Source organism: Cupressus sempervirens, chromosome 3 (genome assembly GCF_028749045.1).
Source record: "Cupressus sempervirens isolate cs-2001-9-10 chromosome 3, ASM2874904v1, whole genome shotgun sequence".
Lineage (NCBI taxonomy): Eukaryota > Viridiplantae > Streptophyta > Pinopsida > Cupressales > Cupressaceae > Cupressus > Cupressus sempervirens.
In genome coordinates, this window is record NC_143120.1 from 449915755 (window position 1) to 449936418 (window position 20664).

Consider the following 20664-nt stretch of genomic DNA (forward strand, 5'->3'; position numbering starts at 1 on the left):
ATTTCCTCAAAATTTCTAGGGTAACCCCATGATTTTGTTTTAGATAAAACTGATCAAGAAAACCTCTAGAATTTTTTTCAAAATATTTAGGTGATTGAACCACGAAATTAATTGGAAAAATTTGTGGAAAACCAACCTATACTTTGATACCATGAAAGATAATCGATTGACAGTCAAACAAAGGAGAGGAATACTCCTATAACATATTAATATTACACTCTCTTTCTATAACAGAAACAATTGATGCTAAAGACAGAATAGAAAGTTACCAAACTTAAAGAGCAGAAAGTTACTCAGAACTGTCTTAGAAAGTTAGTTACATGCCCATTATACTAATTAAAATATCATTTTAATAACATCTCTATCAATCTTTTTTTTAATATCGTGTTATAGGTACATAACATGTAAACCCTCCTTGACATTTCTCACAGTGAGAGTGATGATCATTGCTAAAAATTATAAATATGATGGCATGACCAGTCACCCAACTGTCAATAAGTGATCTTCAGAAAAGTTTAATGATACCTAGATCCCATCCTTGATTCATATCTTGCTACATCCATGTGTTCCATTTTTTGCCATGGGAGGCCCTCATTTTCTGCCTGAATACTCACTACTGTTTTAAAATTTTGTGTGTATCTATTGTGATTTACTTGTTCTTTCTATGTAGTATCACACCTCCATGATTCTTGCCTCTCACAATGATGCAAATGTCTATATATGGTGCCCTTTGCTTTAAAGTATAAAACCTTGTTTGATTCTTCACCATTTTTTGCCATTTGTTCTATTGGCTTATGGCGGGGCTATAAATACTCTTCTTTCCGCCCTACATCTTTCTCCTCTTTTGTTCCACAATTCTTGGATGCAATTTGCAGTAGAATTTTGAATTTGCCATACCTTTTTTTACTTGTTTATTTCTATATTGAAGATTCATGAACTTCTCTTGCACATTGAATGTTTTTTGTCCTGACAAATTCTAATAAGTAGGATACCATAAACAATATACAATACATTCATATCCAAAACATAAAAATTTGAATGCAAAACATATTTATCCATGGAGAGCTTCAAATCTTAAAAAAACACCCTTGATTTGCTTTGCTTGTACCTATAGTTGCCTAGTTAAGTCCATTCTAATGAAGTTAATACCCACTACTAGGGTTTATGAAAATTGTGGCTTGTGCCATTTGAATGCATATCCATGAATTTGAAGAATTGAGTTTTCCTAATATCCTTTATTTTTTTTTCATCTTTCTTCTTCTTATTTCCCCTCCCCTCCTTCCTCGCTTTCCTCTTTTTGGAGCCAATCTATCTAGTAGACCAACTGGTGTGGAGAGCAAAAACTAATAAAAGGTTTCAATGTTTGATCTTCTCATTTAAAATATAATAGCTGTAGCCACAAATGATGTTCTAGAAGTGTCTGTTACTAGGGCATGCCATGAAAATATTGAGCATTTTACCTGCAATTCTACTTAATGCATATCATTGAGATCGCTAAATCAAATCTTTGTGGGCATTTACTTACCCTTCATCTGCAAACTAAAATTTCACCGCTCTCTTGCTATCTTATTCATTTTGTTGACCAGAGTATTGGTCTTAGTACCGTTCTGCCCTATGAAGTTCATTCCTCTTTATGATTTAAAGATGTAAGTGAAGAAATGAGGCAATTTGCAAGGTATAGTGAGCCAGGCCAACAAAGTATAGTCAGAATATATTTGTATCTTTCCTTTATCAAAATTCTATAGAACCTAATCCTTTTCCCCATCACTTATGGTAGATGAGACTATACTCTGTTTTCCAGCCTGAAGTGGTTTTATGCATTGGAGCTGTCTGTTTTAAGCAGGCACTAGTTTGCACAGAGAGACTGTTTGGTGTAGGTCCATCTCTTTGGTGGTCTGGTAGTCATTAATTTGTATGTATGTTTTGAAATGCCTAAGCATTTGATTATTGATTGACTGATGCCTTAATGAAACACCTAGTTAACTTTTATATTGATGGAGGCCTTTAAGTCTTTCCTAATAATGAAATGGTGCACTTTGGAGACTCCCTTTTGGTTTCCAAGTTTCATGTCTCTGTGAATATGGTATCTCATGTGCCCAAGTCTTAGCTTATCTTTTCTTGTGTATATGATTTTCAATAGGTATGGGTGCTGCATATGGAACAGCTAAAAGTGGTGTTGGTGTAGCATCAATGGGTGTCATGAGGCCAGAGCTTGTCATGAAATCGATTGTGCCAGTTGTTATGGCTGGTGTTCTAGGTATCTATGGCCTAATTATTGCTGTCATCATTAGCACAGGAATCAATCCTAAAGCCAAGTCATATTATTTATTTGACGGCTATGCACATCTATCTTCTGGACTGGCATGTGGCCTTTCTGGTCTTTCTGCGGGCATGGCTATTGGTATTGTTGGTGATGCTGGAGTAAGGTATGTATCTCTTGTTAAATTTTGTTTTGTATCAAACCTTGGTTATTTATGCTTTGATTATTAACTTTAGGTCTAGGATCCCCATGTAGGTTTTTTTGGTTATTTATGATTCTTTAGTAGCAGAGGCAAGATTCTGAAGTCTTTCACCATAAAAAAGAGACTGAAATACAGATTACAGGAAAGAAAAATAGAAATTCTGAATTCAAATCCAAAATGCACATACTATTTAAAGATCTTAGACATGGTCTCTAACTACCAAATATAGTTAATTGAAATGGTGAGGTTGAATTCATCTTTTCATACTCCGTTATAAATGAAATCATACATTGTAATGACAGTCATTAGCATGTATTTTCAGCGAATAATATTTGGAATGCTAGAATAATGGGCAAGATCCATATAATAACATTTAATGAAAAATATGTACATAGAAACCTTACTTGGGGACACTTCCTTCTCTTGCATGGATGGTTAATCACAATTTAGAAAGTGGTACATGTTTCTTGCATTAACTATTTTGTTTCTCTATCTAGGTTCTATACATACATATATCTACTGCCAGTTCTTGTAATTAATGTTTTTCCTCTATTAATCTTTTTTTATAATAAGCTTATAATAATTTCAACTGACATGTCACACACATGCGGACACCCACATGCACACACATATGGATACCTGGTGCTTTTTGGTTGCTCAGACTTTAAGCTTCTAAGAACCAATCTTTGCATGTTTTTAAATTAATAATTCTGTTCACTGAGGATCCACCATATGTCATAAGTTCATAATAATTGTGGAGCTAGGATAAAATGCTCTCCTTTTTAACTAGGAATGATAACCCACTCTACTGTTCACTGGTGTGCTGCACTTATTCGTTTACATGCCTTTATATGTATTTCAGTCAATGAGCCATGTCTCGGTCTTTGTATGGCAATGTTCTTTGGCATTTAGTTTCTAATTGTTCTTTGATCCAAGATGAGGTGTGTTAATTTATATTTAGGCGCTGCATGTGATCCGGTGGACAATCTTAGTGAAATTTGAAGTGTCTTCAAATCTCCAAATTTTTGCACCATTAGAAAGATCTCAGCATCCTGATTCTAACGCAACTTGAACGGAGCGAAAAGGAGTCCGTTTGTGCAAGTTATGCGTGGTCAAAGTTTTGGTCAACAGGCAAACCAGATGGCTAGATAGGAGGCAAAATCAGACCATCTCGAAAGTGGTCAACAATGGATTTCAAAATAAAGAGCTTGATGAGAGCTTTCCAACGGTATTTTTTTCATAAAAAACAGAGCTCGTATAAAGAAGTTACGGCAGTTTGAATTTTGGTGACGTCATCATAACGTCATGGGGCAGTTTTAAAAAAAATAAAAATAAAAAGGGTTCTAATGAGATTTGAACCCGTGACCTTTACTTCCAAGCCCAAAGGTGGCGGCCATTGCACCACATGTGACTTTTAAGATATGGTTGCACGAAATTTTATATAACTTAAATGATGCCGCAAGCCCTCATAAAAAAGAAGGCCGCCGGTGGGTTTGGAACCCCGACCGGCGGCCAGCCTAAAATTGAGCCTGCCGTTGCGCTATTTGCGTAACTAAAGATATAAAAGCGAGATATTTTATTTAAACCTTATCGTGAGAACCGTCCACTTTAGAAAATAGTTAATTTGTTATGGGTAGTTCCCATTTTTAAACCCCAATTTGTTATAGCCGAATCTTGTAAAATGGCTAAGGGGTATTTTCAGAGGGTAAGGTCCTAAAAATAAAATAATTTGTTTTAGCCTATTATAGGCTAATTTCATGTATAAAAAGGGGGTTTAGGAAACTCTTAGGATATTCAGGTGGTGAGAACAGGAGAATGTTTAAGAGTTTTTTGAAGACTATTCTGCACGTCGAGGGCATGCTATGCTGATGTGTTTAAGGGAATAATCTTGGTGCATTTGTAATTTATTTTGGAGATTAATCGGATCGGTCGTACTCTATTGGAGAGGACCCGGAGACGTAGTCACGTTTGTGGCGAACTCCGAAATCAAACTCTGTTTGCATCTTCTTATCTTCTCTCTCAATTCTGTTTCTCATCTTAAGTTTTGATTTCATTGATAGTAAATGAATTAAGACTTCCGCTAAGTTGTGATTTATTTAATTTGATTTTATTAAGCATTCATTACTGCAAATAGTCTAGATCCGTTCATCAGATCAGCATGTGATGGCTAGAAACATATATCATTCTTTATTGTAGAATTAGTTGCTATTGTGTATCTCTGTGGTTGTCAAGGGTACAAGCTATGTAACATTGCAAATATACATCTGAAGATCCTTGGTAGGAATAAAAGAATAGGAGGTTTGAAATGTGCTTAAGCAACGTGGCTTTGGCTGAGGTGTGTTGTGAATCCCCCCAAATATCGCAGGATGCTAGAGCATCTAGTGATCTCCAAAGAAACAATGAGCGAGGGGCAACAATATAGAACAACATAGGACCCAATATGCCACAGGGATATTGTTGATGCTTTTGAAAGTGAATGGGAGGACATGATCACACTTACAGGTGAACAAGGCCATACAAAATGAAGTGTACTTGGCTGACAACTTTGGTATTGTGGAGTTTCAGTAATGTATATTGTAAGAACTAAGAAAGCAGTTTTTTTCTGTCTCTACTTAATAATAAAGCTTTGCTTAATATTCTAGGAAATGGACAATAATGGAGGTCAGCTACAATATTTAATTTTTGCTCCTTTTTGGTATTTATGGATGAGGTGAAGTTGCTGCACACAGGATGCATGTATCACATTTTAATGTTTATACCTTTTTAATTTTGATTAAAACATAAACAAAATATAAATGGGAAAGAAATGAAGGATATACTCAAATTAGTAGTCTTTATAATGACCAAAATAGGTCAATTCACTCGAAAGAATTACCAGTTGCATTAGAGAAGAACTGGGCAAAGAAGACGCTAGGCTGTGTTGGTATAGATTTGTCTATGTAGAACTGGGCAAAGAAGACGCTAGGCTATGTGTTGATATATGTTTGTCTATGTGAGGAATTGATTGATTCTGACTCTATATGCTTGGTTAATAACAACAAATTCTACTGGTAGTTGAGTATGTTATGTAATGACCAACTTCCCTTGGAATTTTGAAGGCACAGTCTCCTGTAAGATCAATTATTTTATTCTTTGAATAAGAAACCAATGGCATGCTTGTAACCAGAAAGTAGGAAAGGCTACCCACAACCATGAAATGAATGCATTTGAGAAATATTCTATAAACAAATGAATATAAATCCCACAACAATATTGCAATACATGACTGAAATATCAATTTAAAGATAAAACTCTTCAAAGTGAGATTCTGCTATGTTTGAAAGAAAAATGATGTCCAAAAATGAACAGCACACTCACACATAAGGATGATATCCAGAAAAGACTTGAAGCACATGGTTTTACAATTTTATTTTCAAACTATGAACGTTCGGATTAGCAAACTTCTGATTCAAATTATCCTTCAAAATGGAGAAATTTCATATTTCTTTCTTTAGTTGTTTATCAAAACAAAAATCTAAATCCTTTTCATGTCTTCGGTTACAAATTTGAAGACTTTCTTAATGTAACTGTCCAATAGAATCTTTCAAACAAAGTTTCTTTTGAATATTCCAAGCTTAACATGATATAATACTCCAAAGTTCCCAAACAATATCAATTAGAAAACATATAATTAAGGTTAAGGTGACACATTCTGCTGATCCACGTTGATGCTATCTCCCTGCACTATTTGGGCTTATGGTCTGGCTTTGTAGTCTTTTTGAATGCTGGGGTATTATCATGTTTTGGGTCCTCAACTTGTACAATGTTTTATTTCCTCTAATCTGTACACCTTTTCTGGTCTTCACATTGTGTAAAACCAGAGTTGATTCTTGCTTTATTTCTCATATTTTCCATGCAGACCGATTGTTTATCAATCTATCATTCAATAGCTTTTACAAATTCGCTCTTTAGTTCCTTTTCTGTTTCATTTGAATTATCTTTCTTCTTCAGGTGCCCTACAGTGATTGAGAGCTTTTAATGAATATTGATTTAATGATTAATTCGATTACAATCTTTCAACAATTTATTTTGGTCTATCAGGTTCTGCTCAGAAAATCTACTTCTCCATTCTATCCTCCAGATGATGCATTTGATATCATTGCATTTGGAAGAATATTGATTTAATGATTAATTCAATTACAATCTTTCAACAATTTATTTTGGTCTATCAGGTTCTGCTCAGAAAATCTACTTCTCCATTCTATCCTCCAGATGATGAATTTGATATCATTGCATTTGGAAGGATCTGTTCTGCAATAACATTATCCATGCCCTGTTAGAAATAGGGATTACTGACAGGGGGGGGTGGGGGAATCAGTAATCTACAAACTTTAGTCGCCAACTGGATATTGTTTCTTACTTTAAACCATACATAACAAAATAATAAAGTAATGCTGAACAGTAACAGTAACCATGCACAAAGATAACTCATAATACTATATTTTGTTAACTAGGGAAACCCTGGCCAAGGGAAAACTCCGGTGGGGATGATACCCACTAGGTAATATACTGATATATAAGGACCTTGTTAGAGGATGGACCTTGTTAGGAGTCAATGAGCAAATTCAGTATAAGGAGTCCTTGTTAGGAGATTCCAACCCTGTTAGGAGTTGTAGTACGATAGATGCAAAATGAGCCCACTGCCCAAACATGCACTTCTAATTACAAGAAGAGCTCACTACCTAAACAAGTAATCATACTTCTGGAATATAAGTACTGTAACTTCTTCCTCAATTGATCTCTGATTTTCAACTCAATCTCGGAGCACAAAATAACTTATACAAAACTTCGCATATATCACTTTCACAAAAGTTCGCATACAATTGCTCAACATAACTTCAAGATAGCACACTTGAATTTGCAATATGTCCTTTGCATAAATACCACGCCTTTACACAAATTGCTGCTAGGTCGGCTAAGACCATAATACACTTTTCAACTTAGAGTAAACATCTAGGATGTCAGTCCTAATTGGACAAGTAATTATTTTGTAAACAAAATAATCCTTTCCTTCAATTGCACTGTCCTGTGTCATTAGAACACGGATATCTTTATTCTGTATAGTTTGTATTGACTTCCGAAGTTATACAAGTCATCATCAACATGTATACAATCTCCATCTAACTTCACTAGTCATAATATGACATCAGCAACAAGTTATAAACAAAACAATACACTGCTGTATACCAAATTCCATACTTAGACAATTTTTTGAGTACCAAAAGCTAAGTATCTTTATTTCCGAGGTTTCCTGTAAGCATGTACATCATGTGTTGCCATACATAACAACAATTACATATCTCCATTAGCCAAGTGTCAACGATCTCCCCTTTTGGCATTGATGGCAACAAAATAGGGAAAATTGGCTAAGTATAAAAAACTTAACAAAAACAACACATTCACATTACATCTATTACAATTTGTCCATCTTTATATATGATCCCCCTTACAATATACTTTACAGTATTATTTTCTCCTCTTTACCCAATTTACAATTTTCCTATTGTATCTCTCCCCCTTTGACATCAATAACAAAGATCAAAATATAAAAAACTGTTAAAAATCTGTCCATCTACTGTCAAAAATGCTGGCCTTCTGTCTTAAGCTGATAGGATTTTCATGCAATCATCAAAATTTGCTTTCAGACTGTCCATACCTTTAGTCCATGTTTCCTTGGTGGATTCAATAGAGGTGAGAATTGCACATAAGGCATATGATGCAATCTCAATTAAGGTCTGAATACAAAAAATTAGAATAAGTGTCCTTGGCCTTGACACATTCCTCCAACTATTTATCATCAAAAGATACTTTCAAAGCAATAGACTCTCGGAAATTTGATATTCTCTTCAAAATTTGTTCCTTCTGAAGTTTCAGTTTCCTGATATCATTGTGAATGCTGACCACTTGTCCTTCAAAATCATCAATCTTACAAGATGGATGTTGTATCTAGCTAGATAGAGCCTCTAGCTCACTCATCTTTCCTCCAATTTGACTGTCAATGTCTTTAGTCTGTTTATAAGATAGGGTACACTTAATGTACAGTATCTTACCATCCTGTTGACACTTCCAAAGTTCCTTGATACAAGTATCAAGACTTATCAAATCATTCGTAATATTTTGGCAAATGGTGCTAAACAAGTTAGCATCATGTGAAATTTGTGCCTTTGCTTCTGCAACATTTAACAAATTGGTAAATTCTTCATCAGATGACTTTAGCACTGCCTATGCCCTCTGTTCTGGATCTGCTTGTGTGTTGTACTGCTAGAGTACTTTGTAGTTTTCCAGTAACCTCCATCAAGGTATAATGCAGGCTCTTCACTGTTTTGTTCCTCTGAATAAGTTTTGATAAGGATGAGATCAAGTCCGTTTGATCATCATCATCAGTTGCTAGGCTAGCAAGTGAAAGCGGAGTAGATGAGCTAGAAGGTTCAATGCCATCCTCCCTTTACTTCTTGGTTGCCTCTTTGACTCGTCTCTTTTCTTCTTCTTTCTTTTTTCTTTCCTTCCTTTCATTTTCTCTCCTCTTCCTCTTCCAATTTCTTCTTGTCTTCCTCTGCTTTCTTTCTAATTTCTTCTTCTGCTATTCTTTTCTTTTCCTCCTCTTTCTTTCTTTTCTTCTCATCCTCAAGCAATTTCTGCTTGGCCTCTCCTACTTTCTTCTTTTCTTCTTCAAGTAATCTCTTCTCTTCAATTTGCTTCAGTTTGTCTTCATTATCCTCGGTATTAGGTTAATTAAGTTTGGAACCTTCAAATGGATTAGTATCATCAATGTTAATGGTAATATTGGTTTGATCTATTTGCATAGTGTCACCGCTCATTAACACTTCCGAGGTTTTGGGTGCTGGTGGAGTTCCTGCCTTAGATTCTGTCAACATCTGACTTGTAGCTGCTGCAGTCTCACTTCTTAATTTGTCTTTCTCATCCACCATAAACAAAAATGATCTCACTTTATTTCTCAGATAAGGTGCAAGATTATTCAATAATCTCTTAATCTCTTCTTCGTCATTAGTCTTGCAAAATAGTTCTTAGCATAGACTTCCAAAGTTCTAAATCTTCTTCTCTTGCTGGTGCCTTCTTCTGAATAAGTCTATCATAGACTTTCTGGTTTACTATGCCCTCAATATCATTCAATTTCAGATTATTTGCTATAATGTATCTCACAATAGAGATTTCAATCTGATCTTTTTCAAAGTTATACAAATCATAAAATTTGTTCATTTGAACAAAGTTACCCTCAATAGCAATAGCTGAGTTCATCTTTTCTATCTTCGGCTTCCAGGGTTGCCGAGCTTTTCCTACTGATTGCTTTGACGTTGTCACCTTCTCTGCTTGCTTAACTTCTTGTTCTTCTTCATCGCTAGACTCAACAATTGTCAACAATGTCTTTTGCCTGGTCCGGTGGCTTGTTGCTTGACCCTCCTAGTCTTTGCGGTCACTGCCTCCACTAATCTCTCAGATTATCTCTTTGGGTCACTTGGTTACACATCTAACGTTGCTACATACGAAACGCTCTATTCTGAAGATGTCTCTGCAACAAATACCTAACATGGGTTGCACATTTAGTATACCTTGCTTCATGGTTTGCTTGACTGCCTCAGACTCACTCTAAGTCATACTAGCCTTTGATAAACTTTCTTTATAATAGTTTCTATCTTCTTGTGAGAAGCCTTTTCAAAGGATGTCTGATGAGTTGATTGGGTAATCTCATCATATGTTCCAAATCTGTATTCAGTTTTATTTTTCTTTGATTTCAACAATAAATCAATATATCCAACTGCAATATCATCACTCAATTCATAACCTAAGGGATCAAGAAATGTTTCTCGAGGTTCTACTGCTTGTATATAAGTAAAATCTGTATCAACCATAACACAAATTTCATCTTTAAATCTATCTATAATTGCAAATGCAATTTTGAATCTCTGTCTCATTTCATTTTGGAATGTTCTCATTATCGGGTTTCCACTATCCCATATCTTATCTGTAGGATGCCTTTTGCACATTTCTGTGATCTTTTCCATTGTATATTTATCACTGCTTTGGTATAACTTTCAACTTTCTTCTTAACCATTTTCTCACCTATAGGTACATTGCCTTGTTTGCTAGGACTAGTTACCTCATGAATAAGGTCGGCAGAAATATCAACTACACTATCTTGCATCTACAGTTTCCCATCTTGTATTAATATGATTTGTGTCCACTCATTTGTGTCCAATTCTCTGTAGAAATGATATTTGAACAGGTCTAATTCCTTCAAGTGTTCAAATTTGGGTTTCACAGTCATATCGTGATTGAAAACTAATTCCATATCCTTGTTCATGTATTCACTCCCAATAGATTCAAATTTACTGTTAAAATAACTTCCTATATCTTCCAAATATACTACATTGTTCGGAGTAATGGATAATGCTGAGTTAGGGTTTCCTTCTATGGTTTTCACGGAAACAACTTTCAACTTAGGTCTATCTTTGTTCTCAACATTGTGCACTACTGACATATCCATGATTCTATCAAATATGAGCTTTTACCTAATAAATTTATGGAAAAACTATAAAATACCTCTTTTCGAAAATGGAGTTTGCTTCGAAAACGCCTTGACAAGTCGCTTCTGAGTGCTTTCTGCTTTGGATGTATTCGCAATGAAGTAGAAATCAAGTTTGTACTCCATTTATTCCATCAACTTTAACTTGTATTAATTGCATTCATCGCAAACACGAAAAAGCTGTCAATTTCATTCCGTAATCAAATATCTACTCAAGATTGTCTATCCTAACTTCAGATGCCACCCGAAGTTTGCCATAGCTTCCTTTCATCATGACAAAGCTCCACAAGACTTTGCTTCACGAAATTCTCTACAAAACATAGTTTTCATCTTCTGCTATAGAATTAACTTTTTCTGTAATACCAATAACTCTTAATTCCTTTGTAACTTGTTTAGATAAGCTCCAAATTACAAGCGAGCTTAGGTATCATCTAAACTTATCTTGATACACCTTTTTCCAACTTCGCAACCTTTGATTCGATCTCTGAATGAAGTTTTCAAATTCTGTGAACAAGCTTAATTCAACTTAATTGAATCAAACTCGATAATTGACTTCGATTCTCCTGTGTCACAATCATCTAACTTATCTTTTGAGATGTCCAATCCTTTTACAAATGCCTCATTGAGTTCTTCTCCAAGTTAACTGATTACATTCCTTTGTTCCTCATTGTCTTTGTTAGTTCCAAAGTTCCTTTCATGGTTCCTTTTGTCATTTCTGACATTTCTTCCATCATTCCTTTTGTTTTCAAAGTTTCTTCCATTGTTCCTTCTATCTTCGAAGTTTCTGTCCATTCTGCAATATTTTGCTGAATGTTTGAAGTTGTTACATAACTGACATACTGGTGTTCTGCTTCTAGGATTTTGCTGATCATCAGGTGCATGATAATTCTGAGATATGTGTCCAAAGTTATTACACTTATAACACATGATCTGTCTTCTGTCTTCATAAGGTCTTCCTTCCCTTGATGTCCTTTCATTAAATCTTCTATCTGCAAGGTTAGTATTTCTAGACATTTTACTATTTCTTCTATCATTATCATATTTAGGTTTCCTAAACAATTGCTTTATGATCCATACCATGACAATTATGACAATAAAAATCTTTAACATGATTAAATGACTTGTTTGTACAATCTCTTTTCATATGACCTATTTCATTACATGAAAAACACTTACCTCTAAATTCATACCTAGTTTCTTTAGGAGATTCCACTTGCTTTGGTTTATCCAAAATTTCAACTTCCTTGTCTTGTCCAACTTCTTTAGGTTTGTCAGAAGATTGACTAGATTCAATCTTATCATTAGATTTGGCTTTTTCTTTTGGTTCTGATCTAATCTCATTTTTTTTCCCAAATATGTGAAATAGATAACCAAGACCAGTCGTATCATAAGTAGGTCTTTGTATTGACATTGAATCATCGAGCTTTTCTTTGCTACAATAAAGCTTCTCAAGTTGTTGCTTGCACTGAGTTAATCCACCTTTCATAATAGTATTGTATTTATGAAGTTCTTCATGATCTTCTTTCAATGTTTCAAATTCAGATGTCTTCTTTGCCAGACTTGCTCTAATCTGCATTCTTAGTCTTCAAATCAGATTCAACTTTGCTAGGATCATTTCTCAAAGTCAAGTTCAGATTCATAATCTTTAATTCATGCTTCAAGATCTTGTATTCTGTCTTCAGCTTCGGATAGTCATCATTACTAGTTTCAGATTCATTAGATTCAGGCTTGGATTTGAGATATTCAATCTTTTCCTTCAATTGTCCAATGTATACTTTGAAGTCTTCATATCTGTCTTTCAGCTTATCTCTTTCTTCAGTAAGGAGATCAATGTGTTCAAGTGCCTCTTCAAGTTTCTTCATCAACTATTCCATATTTTTAGGGATCTTACTCAAGCTGTTAAGCCTCTTTAGAGTAACTATGCTCTGATACCAATTGTTAGAAATATGGATTACTGAGAGGGTTGGTGAATCAGTAATCTACAAATTTTAGTTGCCAACTGAATATTATTTCTTACTTTAAACCATACATAACAAAGTAATAAAGTATTGCTGAACAGTAATAGTAACCATGCACAAAGATAACTTATAACACCATATTTTGTTAATTAGGGAAACCCTGGCCAAGGGAAAACCCCGGTGGGGATGATATCCACTAGATAATATACGAATATATAAGTTCCTTGTTAGAGGATGGACCCTATTAGGAGTCAATGAGCAAATTCAGTATAAGGAGTCCCTGTTAGGGGATTCTGAATCCGTGTTAGGGGATTCGAACCCTGTTAGGAGTTGTAGTACAGTAGATGCAAGATGAACCCACTGCCCAAATATGCACTTCTAATTACAAGAAGAGTTCACTGCCCAAACAAGTAATCAGACTTCTAGAATATAAGTACTGTAACTTCTTCCTCGATTGATCTCTGATCTTCAACTCAATCTCGGATCACAAAATAGTTTATACAATATTTGGCATATATTGCTTTCACAAAAGTTCGCATACAATTGCTCAACATAACTTCTTCAAGATAGCACACTTGAATTCACAAGATGTCCTTTGCATAAATACCATGCCTTTACACAAATTGCTGCTAGGTCGGCTAAGACCATAATACACTTTTCCAACTTAGAGTAAACATCTAGGATGTCAGCCCTAATTGGACAAGTAATTATTTTGTAAACAAAATAATCCTTTCCTTCAATTGCGCTGTCCTGTTTCATTAGAACACAAATATCTTTGTTCTGTACAGTTTGTATTGACTTCTGAGGTTGTACACGTCATCATCAACATGTATACAATTTCCATCTAACTTCACTAGTTATAATATGACATCAGCAACAAGTTATAAACAAAACAATACAGTGCTGTATACCAAATTCCATACTTAGACAATTTTCTGAGTACCAAAAGCTAAGTATCTTTATTTCCGAGGTTTCCTGTAAGCATGTACATCATGTGTTGCCATACATGACAACAATTACATATCTATTAGCCAATTGTCAACATGCCCATGTTAATGATCTCTTTCAATTTGCTATCTGCCTATTGCCATATAGATTCCTCTTGCCGAATACTTGCTATTTCTGTATAATTGGTACTGATAGCATCATAAACTTGTCCTATGTTCTGGATAATTTGGCTCCTTTTATTATTATATAAATAATCTTTATGCACTCTTCTTTTGCTTTACCTTATGCTTCATATTTTTGCACTTCCTCAAACATTTCTATTCCCAGCAGCTGAGCTGGGGTCAAATGAAGTGCTGGCCTGACTTATTGGTTGGGTGTACTATGGATTTCAAGCAATCAGTTAGGAGTTGGACCATTTTTTCCAGCTTTTTGTTATCTTGCTTTTCATTATCTGTTTTCTCTACTAGCTTTGGGACTGTCTTCTTTTGCTTTACCTTATGCTCCATATTTTTGCACTTTCTCAAACATTTCTTTTCCCAGCAGTTGAGCTGGGGTCAAATGAAGTGCTGGCCTGACCTATTGGTTGGGTGTACTATGGATTTCAAGCAATCAGTTGGGAGTTGGACCATTTTTTTCAGCTTTTTGTTATCTTGCTTTTCATTATCTGTTTTCTCTACTAGCTTTGGGACTGTTACTTGGAAATTGTGAACATCGCCATTGAATCTTGGTTATATTATAGTCATTGGGAGTGACTTGGCTTGGTTCTTTCTGAGCAGACTGATGCGCCACTTCCACATACAGTTCCCATAATTGTTATTTTCCATCAGTCTTTATGGGAATTTTAACCTCTTTGCCTTAACAGACCTTTGTACCAGTTTCTCCACAAAATCTGTATTTGGTAGGTTTACCTGAACTACCTTTCTTTTCTTAGACAAGGTTGTTTCAAGCCACGAAGCGGAAGGAGGACTACCAGGGTTCTTGTTTCTGATTGAGAATTAAGGGGCAAAAGTTGCGGAGCTCTCCTTAGGGGAGGTGTCTTAGTGACATTATGCTTAGGGGAAGATGGTGGAGTGGGATCAAACCTCGGTGGAGACCTTTGTGGCATGTTTGTTGGAGGTTCAGAAGAATTATGGCGAGGAGACCCAGCTTCCTGAGCGTCAGTTGGATGATTTACAACCTCTTCTAGTACAACTCCTTTCTCCTTTTCTTTCTTGGCTTCCTTAATCTTTGGAGGGGGCCCACCACAAGTCTTTTCTGTTTATTCTCTTTTCTCTGGAGGCTCTTCACCATCACCACCTCCACTGGGTGAAGCCAAGTGCTGAGCGGTAGGGAGAGATGTGCCAGATGTAGAGGCAGATTGAGTTTGGCTTTGAATTACTGTGCCCTGCACTTTTGATGTCTCGGCATTCTTCTTAGCTAAGGACTCTATATATACAATTGGCTGCAAATGGATGTGATTAGTAAAAATTGCTTCTGACAAATCTGATTTGTCATCATCAACACCTCAGATATCCCAAATCACTTGGAACGTGCTAATTTGTAGTGTGTCGGCCTCATCCACTTCCTTCCTAAGTCATACTCATCCGCACAGTCTGCCCAATAGTCTTCAGTTGTGTAATATGGTGGAAGGTTGGGCCTAGGTGCAAATATTTTTTCACAAAGTTTTACTATTAAAAGGGAATCTCATTTCATAAAATTGTAACAGTACATCATGCAATATTTACTTACACTCATTTTTAGCCTATGGTAAGTTGCGTATTTCTCAGAGGGGGCAAAACACCTTGTGGCAATTGGAAAAAAATTCCTAGATAATTAGGTTGTTTTACAAAAGGCTGGTGAGAATGGGGTGGGTAAAAATCACTACCTGTTTATACTAAATATACTGCTAGAATCATAAAGGACTATTGAAGTGAATATTCTGAGTAAATTACAAAGCATCAGGAACATAAATTTTTAAGGATTTGTTATGGTGCTAAACCCAATCCTTGCTATTCAATATATGATACTCAACCCACTTGTGAGCAAGGCCATGGGTAAGTTGTCGAATTGCTTTCCTGACTGTGAGACAGTTATTTAGAAGCTGAGTTCTATGCTTTAAGCTCATTTATAGTGCTAAGCTCAATCCTTGTTATAAAAAAACAATGGTAAGTTAAATTCTTCCTATATTCTAATTAAGATATTTGAAAAAAATCCAGCTGGTTAACTCTCTTGCAAGCTAGGCAACTGAGTTGTGGAATTGCTTTCATAACTGTGAGATAGCGATTTAGAAGTTGGGTTCTATGCATTAGATTCATTTATCGTACTAAGCTGAATCCTTGTTCAAAAGAATATTGCTAAGTTCAATTTTTGCTATATTCTAATTAAGATATTTGAAAAAAAAACTGCTACTTAACCCTTTTGCAAGCTACACTACAATTGAGTTGTGGAATTGTTTCAACTGTGAGATAGTGATTTACGGACATAGTTGCAGATATTTTAGTTGTTGTTTGGTCATGTACTGTTTTATATGTATATTTGCCATTTGGTAGTTGCATGAATTTTTTTCTGTGTTCAATATTACTTTTAGATGCTAAAAATGCTTTATCTCTTTCAGGGCAAATGCACAACAGCCAAAGCTCTTTGTGGGCATGATTCTCATCTTGATCTTTGCTGAAGCCCTGGCCCTTTATGGTCTTATTGTTGGTATTATTCTATCTTCACGTGCTGGTCAGTCAAGGGCAGAATAGAGGGTTAGAATGCTGTTAATTGGCATGGCTAATTTTGCCATCTTTAGTCTAAAATCATCTTGCTTGTAAAACCTGTCAGAAAAATGATTTGTTTTTGACTGTACCGCTATCCTCCAAGGTCTTTTAGGATTGTTTTCTTCTAGTTCCAGAATATGAATATTTTTCAATTAAAGAATACTATTTGGAGCACCTTTACTGGTACATTATAGGTGGTTATCTGACCCACCATTATGTCTGTTTTTAATGACATTTATGAAGCTGGATTTTGGTGTTAAATTGGTTGAACAATACACACACACAATTTAAGTGATAATAAATAATAGTTCCATCTTTGTGATTTAAGATATAAGCCTCCACAAAATATTAATCCATGTACTAGAGAAAACCGTATTGGTCAAACTAGGTTTATGAAAATCTGTATGTTGCTTATCACAGAGTCTTCTTGGAGAATGATACATCTGCCATAAGCATTATGTAAAACTGTATTGCTGTTGATACAAGGTGTTGCCATATGTTTCTTTGTCAGACAAACATAGAATTTGCATTATATCTCAAATGTCCGAAAGGACAGAGCAGGGAAAGAAAAATTGTATAATTTGTTCTTTATTAGTTGATTTGTATATACCACAATCGTACTAATATTATAGTCTTTTATGTAATTTGTCAAAGTAAAATCTGATGCACATACCGAAGAACTTTGTTCAATCTTGAAGCCTAGCTATTCTCTTATAGGCTGGCTTTTACAATTATGAGGAAACTGATTTTCAAAGTTTTCATAGGAATAGTATTAGTGATTGATTTGAGCTAGAGCATTGTATGTACTTATAAGAGATTTTACATCAGCACACGTAATTGAATAGAAATAAATGTTTCAACATGTGCTTCTTTAGTTTAGTTTGTTGGGCTCTGTGTTTTCTTGATACACGTTAATCTTCTACGGTGGAGTATAAATGTATGAATTTTATGTAAAGCAACTAAAAAATAGAAGTAGAAATCTTGTAGTATAAATAGAACATATCAGATCAGTAAGCCAAAGCCTCAATAATGTCTTTATTCCAAATTTATTGTTAAGCACTATGCAGATAATTTCTGGTACAGAGAGTTGAAGGTTACACGGTGTTAGTCTTTGATCAAGGATTTTCATTTGTCGTCAATTGAGCAGAGACACTTCATACTTACGAATGACTCAGCAAGGTCTCAAATTTATTTAATAGGCTTTGACACTAAGTATTAAAATTGTTTGAAAATTATTATAGAAATAGAATTTGGAGTTTCTGATTCAATGCCATGAAATGAGCTAGTCCGATAAGGCCCCATTGCAGCGATTTGAATGAATACCATGATTCTTTGATTGTGCATAATATTGTCTCAAAAAGTTTTTGAGGGAATCCACTAGCTTTATCACTGTTTTGTAGCAGTCAAATGAAGTAGCTCCTCGATTATACCATGATTCTTTGATTGTGCATAATATTGTCTCAAAAAGTTTTTGAGGGAATCCACTAGCTTTATCACTGTTTTGTAGCAGTCAAATGAAGTAGCTCCTATGAAAAATCGAGTGGATATATCATTAACCATTTTTCAAATAATCTTTGTCGCGTAAATGTCTTTTCTGAAAAGTAAAAATTGGCTCTTGAAGAGTTTTGAATTAATGAAGAAATGACAAAGAAGTGTGTGTCTAGTCTATCCACCACAGTAGAAATGCAGTCTTTACTATCTAACTTAAGGAACTCCGATGGATTCCATAGATACGATTCCACATCTAATTTGAAATAGGTAATGGTGGGTTCAAGCTTGGTGAGACGTGTTTTGCTTTGTTTTGTTGGTATGTTAAGTACTTTGTTGATGGGCAATGCATTATTTATGTATATGAGGACATCTTTGGTGAAGCCATTGAATGGGAATCTTTATCTGATTTGTTTGCTGGTCTTATAATATCTAGGTTGTCTCATTTATGGTGTGTCATGTAAATCTCTCAAGATCCTTTCTTTCATTTTGGATTAAAATAAGTTTTTTAATTAAGAATGAGATGACACCTTTGTTAAAGACTTCCAATGAGAATCTTTTATCTCATTTGTTGTTGTCACACTAAGTGATGCAACATGTGCAATTCTCAACTACGTGTTCTTAACATATCGTGTCATAATAAATACTTCCAATCATCAAAACTAAGAGTAGCAGAACATAAGGAGCTTATTCACTGACTATTGTTGTTTCCTATCCTTTCAGTGAAGTTAGGAAGAACATCAAGTTTTTATGATTCTATCATTATTATAGATTCTCATGAACTAGAGATTTGTTTTAACTGATTGCCATGACATGCATAATGTCTATCTTTGTCATAGGTGTGGAATCCTTTTTTTCGTTCACTAAGCATTTTGTTTTCAAATGATATGGCATGTACCCTTGTTCTTGAATTCTATAACAAATCAATGTGAAAATACCTTTTAAACCTTGTAAATGTTTAACAAAAGCTTGGTGTGTTGATTTTCCCATGCATATGAAGGGTTCTATTAGTTGTGAAATTTCTTTACAAATCTTTTATAATAATTGTAAGGATTAAGTGTATCTTAATTGTGTTAATGTGGTATAAAGAGGTATTATTATTAATATTTCAATTATTTTGCAAAGATAGTTTATTGCTCTAATATCATGAGGATTACATATAGATGCCTCCAAATGGTGTTCTTATGCTTTTTTATATACTAAAATGTTTTTGATGTTAAAAGTAACAAACAAGGGTGTTATTCTTTACAAAACTATAACTTGAAGGAATAAAATTATAGAGTAAACTATTACAATAAGGTAAAATTTTAGACCATCGATAGTAGGCTAGCAACAAAGCTATCGCCCCACATTTAGAGAAGGTAGACAATTCACTTACATCATGGAAAGGAGTGGCAACATAGTGATTTTTCCGTTGTCGATAAACTATTGAGACAACTGTAACGAAATAACTTGCATGATAAAGTAAATAATATGTAAATACATGACGACCACTTTGAGGGGGCAACCTCCAAATATCTCCAATGAGAACACACTTCACAATATGATGTTGAAATAAGACTCACAACCTCTTATATATACCTAATTATGCTTAGGTTGAATAGACATAACCCTATGTAACACTTAGGCAGACCTACCTACCCAAATAATAATATAATAATGATAACATGACTTAATTAAGGATTAAGATAACCACAAGTTAACTATTCATAACCCTATATACACTAATATTAAGGGCGTAGCATGCCACCTCACTTGAAAGAAGCATTTTCCTCAATGCTAACCAAGTGTGGATTCTTTTGAATGAACTCATCCTCCTCCTATGTGGCCTCTTCAACTAGTAAGCTCTTCCATTGGATGAGATATTTGGTCAGGGTTCTTTTCCTCAGCTTCTTCGTGCGTGTTTGAAGAATGCACTCTGGTTCTAAAATTATTCTTCCTTCATCAAGTTTTGGTAGTACTGTTTGAGTAGGAATATTCTGCCCCATTACCTTCTTCAAACAAGGAACATGAAAAATTGGATGGATCTTTGTTGCTGGTGGCAACTCAAGCTTGTAGGCAACACTACCATTCTTTTGCATGATTTGGTATGGTCCATAATATCTCAGAGACAACTTATTATTCTTTTTTTGTTGCTTCATTGAGATTTGTTTATAAGGTTGCAATCTTAAGAAGACCCAATCCCCAACTTCAAAATTTCTTTCACTACGACGTTGGTCCGCTTGTTTCATTCGATTTTGTGCCATAGCTAACTTCTCCTCGATTACTAAAAGTACTTGTTGTTGATGAGGCAAGTGGTCCTCTATTGCTTGCACTCTTGGTGACACCTTTAATGATGATGTGATGGAAGGAGGATGATATCCATAAAGTGCCAAAAATGGAGACATTTTTGATGAGCTATGAAAAGAAGTATTGTGCCACCATTCTGTAAGAGGTAGCCAATCTACCCATTGAGATTGTTTTTCTGAAGTGAAACAATGTAGATA

General features: G+C 34.9%; 1 protein-coding gene across 1 annotated transcript in view; it reads left to right on the top strand.

The window, feature by feature from the left end:
• The window catches only part of LOC149567010 (V-type proton ATPase subunit c2), a 37629-nt gene extending 20678 nt beyond the window's left edge, over positions 1-16951 (top strand). The window contains exons 2-3 of the mRNA XM_089820214.1: positions 2141-2426; positions 16543-16951. Coding sequence (XP_089676340.1) covers positions 2141-2426; positions 16543-16675 — 419 coding nt within the window. The 3' untranslated portion in view covers positions 16676-16951. The remainder of the gene's footprint in view (positions 1-2140; positions 2427-16542) is intronic.
• Positions 16952-20664: the final 3713 nt, after the last annotated feature.